General features: G+C 34.1%; 1 protein-coding gene across 1 annotated transcript; it reads right to left on the minus strand.

Moving 5' to 3' along the window:
* Positions 1 to 1,946: 1,946 nt before the first annotated feature.
* On the minus strand, positions 1,947 to 5,370 carry LOC112720580 (uncharacterized). Its single transcript, XM_025771561.3, has 2 exons — positions 4,913 to 5,370; positions 1,947 to 4,152 (listed from the first exon to the last, which is right to left on the minus strand). The coding sequence occupies exon 2, from the start codon at positions 4,105 to 4,107 to the stop codon at positions 2,212 to 2,214; it is 1,896 nt and encodes a 631-aa protein (XP_025627346.1). The 5' UTR covers positions 4,108 to 4,152; positions 4,913 to 5,370; the 3' UTR covers positions 1,947 to 2,211.
* Between the last annotated feature and the right edge of the window lie 225 nt (positions 5,371 to 5,595).

Raw genomic sequence — 5,595 nt, forward strand, 5'->3', positions numbered from 1 at the left:
TTATCCTATGTCCCTCCGGATTTGAAGTGTGCACATCTCTGGCCGCACCTCTTCCCCTATCGGCTTATAGCGATATGACTAATGTTCATTCGTAGTTGTGTTATTTTTTCTCTCGGGCTTCCGAATCGGAAGCTATGTGTCCATCTTCTGAGATGTCGTTTGCCATTGTACGGTACTGATTTCTAGGTCTCCAGCAACAACGTCAATGTTCTGAGGGTTACCTGAAAGTGGATTGCATTGGGCTTGGACGTGAGGTCCAAACACCTTTGGATGATTTGTCCGATATCTCTTGCTGCTAGGATGCCGTCGTCCGACATCTTTGTGAAGTTGGGGGATGGTACCTGCAAGGGACTCTGATGCTTAAGTTAGTAAAGGTTTTAACAGGTTTTCAGTAGATTAGGTTCAAATTATACCTGAGGGATAGGGTATTTATAAGTGTAAATATAGAGTCAATAATTAGCAATGGACTAAAAAATCCGGAGTTGAGGATTTTATTGTTTGAATTTGTCCACTGCTAAATTCCACGGTAATAAATTTACCGGCGGATTTTTTGGTAATTCTGCTGGTAAATCTGACGGTTTTCAGCAACTTTCTTATAGTGTCATGTTGTTTGTATTTGATTTGGAAGAGTAGTGGGAGGTTTCAATTGAGATGAATAATCACCTCTAAATAACATAGGTTTTGGTTCAGTGCAGTACATGAAATGACATCATTTTTTGTGGATAAAGAGGGACAAATCAACCCCTGACCATTGCCCGTAGAGAGACAAATTGATCCATACCCATTCTTCATTCGCCAACATATCACTTAACAGTGACTTGGCGTCCACATCAACAACGTTAAGTGTCACGTAGGTCTCTTTCGTTAAATTTGGCGAGGGGAAATGACGGAGGGGTTGCCATGACTCACGGAAGACACGGGCAGGAACTGGGATGGGTTTATTTTTTCGACAGGAATTGTTTTATCCTATTTTAGAATGGACAGTGACCGGATTTGGTGTTTATTCAATTTTGTTATAAATGTGTGTTGTATTAAAAATAACAAAAATGTTATCTGTATATAAAAAATTATTCACTAAATTAGCTATTATGTATGTTTAATATATGTGTTGTTTAATTTATTTTTAATATGTATTTGTATTTCAACATATATTTTATACTAGAAATTGATTTGATTTTTATTATACATAATATAATTATATATAATAATTTATTAATTAATAACAAATTTTTAAATATAACTCAAATTTGTGACAAATTAATTAGATTGAAAAATACGAAAACAATTAAAAAAAAAAACAAATATAAGTTGACTTATAATTTGAGAGTAGCAAAATTACACTCATACTTGTAATACAATAATGATACTTTGTACTTTCAAGATGTAACTAAACTTTGAAGATGAACACTTCCAATCATAATCTTTTTCCCGTCTTTCGACTTTTCTCTAAAATTGACTAGGTAAAACTAACATCTTTTAAATGTTTATATTTTTTTAATTAATTATTTTTGAACTTGAGCTATTTGATTGAGCTATTTTTTTAATTAATTACCAAAAGGACACTGGCATATGTGAACATCTTGTTAAACTATTATATAATTTATTTATCAATCATGTATTTGGTATACTTCTCTCTCTCTCTCCCCCTAATAAGTTGATTGCAATTTTTTCTTTTTTTAATGAATTTACGTTATTTTTTATTTTTTTTCACTTATAAATCCATCACAAAATATTTCAGAGATTTACTTCATCAACTCCAAAAGGACCTATATGTCATACTCTTTCCAATGCAGCATCCTAGTTATGACTTATGAGTATGATTTTCACATGCAGACATTCACATGAAAACATTTTCTGAAAGTAACCACCATTTTATTAACTATCCAAGTTCGTTCTCGTTTTTCTTCTATTTTTGGAGGATGCAATATGCATAAAGAGCACAATAGTTTCAAAGTAAGTTGTAACTATTATTGCTTGCATTTAATACAGTTCAGTTAAACAGGATATAATTTATACAGCTTAAACTATAACGCTAAATATTCATGTTCTAATCCTACGGAACCAAAAACTTTCATATCATAAACCACCTAAAGAACAGCGCATGGCTCAACCAAAAACGAAAGCAGAGGATCAGAAGAAGCAAAGATAACAAACTAATTGTAACTAAAAGAAGAAAGAAAAAGATAAAACTAATTTTATTGCAGTGCATTATCACTCTGCAGTAGCAACATCTCTGTGATTGCTTTCCCCATTGGTGTCCGGCAAAGTTCCCAAATCGACGCGATCAGAACTTCCTTGATCCTCATGCAAGTTGGAATTGCTATCCGCATCAGTGTGTGCAATTTCCTCTTTCTCATTTTGAGAACCTTCATCATCATTTTCGCTTGTCGTCTTGCTCCGATCACTGTTCTCATTCTCGTTTTCGTTCTCATTCTTGTTCTCATTTTCACTCTCATTCTTGTTCTCGTTCAGTTCCGCATTGGATGATGCATCTTTCTCATTTATATCAGCATTTGAGCCATCCTGGTTTGCATCACTGTTGTTCTCTGATTTCAAAGAATCATCCTTGTTTTGATCAGAAGTAGTATCAGAAGAATTGTCTTCGCTAGTGTTTTTGCTCTCGCTCTCATTTTCCACTGCATCTGTCTTGTTTTCTTTGTTTGAGGATTTGTCCTTTTTCTGCTCTGATTTAGTATCAGTGGTAGTGAGTTCCCCTTCTAGGTTTGAATCTTTGTTATCAGATTCTGATGTTTTGGATGATTGAACATTCTCTTGTGCTTCTTCTTGGACAGAATTGGTGTTGGAATTTTCGTTCACAACAGAACTATTGTTAGCACTGTCCTGAAATTCTCCATTTTTTGCATCATTATCAAGAGTTTCTGAGGAAGATTTTGAACTGGAACCGGTCTCATCTGCTGCAGTATCTGAGTTAGCATTTTCGGAATCCGGCAATGATTTTTGCATGCTGGAGTCCTCTACCTTGGAGTCTGAGTTTTCTGATGTTTCGTTATGTTTCTCAGTGATGAAAGATGTGTCAGTCTCATCTGTAGACTCATTCTTGAAGTTATGCTGAACTTCTTGTTGCTCGCCTGATTCCGAAATAGAACTCTTCTGGGAATCATTCTCTGTATTTGCCTCATTCTCGCCATCATTTTCTTGGCTGTCTGTTGTCACAGTGGAATCAGTCACTTCAGTATTTTCGGAGCCACTTTTCTCAGACTCTGACTCAAATTCATTGTTTTCCCTTTTGTCAAATTTTTCTGCCTTGTTAGAAGTTTCATCAAAGACATCTTCTGACTTATGGTCTACAGCACTCGAGGCATTATCTCCAGCATATTGTTGTTCTCTACGCTCCTCCTCTTCTTTCATGCCTCCATCTTGAACCAGATTTTCAGATGAAGTCTCTTCCTGAATCTTATTATCATGCTCTTCTTTCTCGGCTTCAATTTCATTTCTCTCCTCCTTTTCTTTACCATCTTGCTCATTATTCTGCTCAAGTTCATTCACTTCTGTTTCACTCTGGTTGATTGCTTCGTTCCCGTTATCTTCTGTCTCTTCATTCTCCTGTACACCCTTCTCTATAGTTTCTCCACTTTCTTTGTTCTCCTCCGTGTCATTTTTATCATCCTCTCCATGCTCCCTCTCCGTATTGTCCTCCTCCATATTATGCTGCACACTTTCCATGTGAGTCCCGTCGTTTTCAGAACTCTCTTCATTCTCTTTGTCCACTGAATCCTGTCCATTCTCTGAATTCTCTTCACTGCTACTTATCTCATTCTTTTGCATCAGGGCTTCATCTTCCACACCGTTAACATCATCCAGTTTGGTTTGCTCCTCATGCTTGTTTTCTTCCTCCTCGTCATCCTCCTCCTTGTGCCTCGCATCGATCACTGAAGTTTCCTCCACACGAGGACGGGGATCCTTCCTCCCTAATTTCAAATCACTATTGATTTTCGGGTTTTCGCCTTTGGATCCTTTATTCTCATGGGAATGTTTGATTTGGTAAACCAACCAGATACAAATGCCAAGCAAGAGGATTAGTTGTAGAGCATGCTTCACCTTGAAGCCTTTCGATCTTTGATTCCTCCGAGGAGATAATCTGAACATGCCGAATTTCTCAGTCTCCAAATTTTTCACTTCTTTAAAATATACCTGTCCATATGAAGATTAACTTCTATTAGAGACTCCGCAATACAAAACTAGTGGCCTGCTCAAGATAACTGATAACAAACAAATGAATAAAAAAACAAAAGAAAAAGAAAAAAACTGAAAAACTGAAAACTGAAAAATGCATATCCAAAATGGTTTGATCAAGATACTAATGTCTATTGCTATTTTCCTATATAAAGCAGTTGTAGAAGAAAAACAGTGTTGATCACAATTCATATTTCTCATTAGCACCCAACTCAAACTGCTTATATATTTCCAATTAAACAACAGATTAAATTCCACTAAATCATAAATTTAAATACTATAGTTATAATTTTTAAGACCAAAGAAATTAAATCACTAGACACAAAGTGCCTATAATACTCTACACATTATTAAAGTTATAATAAAATCAAGATCATATTTACACCCTACTTATTAATAAGCAACAGAACAAGTATCTAGATAGTATTCAGTATACAAGAATAATACAAATTCATATTATAGTAATTCTGAATCAAACAAACAACACGGAATACGGGTGTTCCCTTATACAAACCCAGATCAAGGCATGGCCAGAACATAAATAATCAAATACTGAAACAGAGCATGTTCAAGGAAAATTCACACACATCAAACACAGATCCAGGCTTAAATCCTAAACAACTCAATTAAACAAGCAATTCAACTACCCCTAAAATTGAAGAGAAGTTTCCAGAAACAAAAAAGAAAAGAAAGCAATTGCATCAATAACATCACATACCCGTATCAAATTGTACCCACAGGTTGTGCAAGATACTCAAAATTCACAACGAAGAAATGTCTTTTTCTGCAGTGGTGATGAAAGGTAACAATTTTCTCTCTCAAAATGGACAATGCTCACAACGTACAACACGTGATCTTGATTAATCTGCAATACTGAGAAATATGGGAAGGATATGACAATAATAATAACAAAAAAAAAAAAAAAACTGTGAATGGATAGAAGTTACAGAAACTGGGTTTAGTGAGAAATAGTTGTGGATCTGAATATCCTTTTTCCGATGAAGAATATATATGGGAACAAGCAGAACTACAGAAGTAAGAATAATTTTACTGAAAATTTTTCTGGCACCACTCGGTTTATTTATGGCATGTGATTGTGCTTTGTGAACAGATCTCAAGCACTATTAATTTGATGTGTTCTTTTCTTTAGCTGTTTTGTCAATTTAGCTATTATTATTATTATTATTATTATTATTATTATTAGTGGTGATAGGTATTAATAGATAATAATATATTTATAATAATTTTTTATAAATTAAATATGTATAATAATGATAAGACTTTAATTTTGATACAATATAAAAAATTTTGTGCATTTTTTCTAACTAGATTTATGAATTTAAATAATATTTTAAACAGTATATTTAAAAATTAATTATTTTACTGATGAAATAATATAAT

Source organism: Arachis hypogaea, chromosome 11 (assembly GCF_003086295.3).
Source record: "Arachis hypogaea cultivar Tifrunner chromosome 11, arahy.Tifrunner.gnm2.J5K5, whole genome shotgun sequence".
Lineage (NCBI taxonomy): Eukaryota > Viridiplantae > Streptophyta > Magnoliopsida > Fabales > Fabaceae > Arachis > Arachis hypogaea.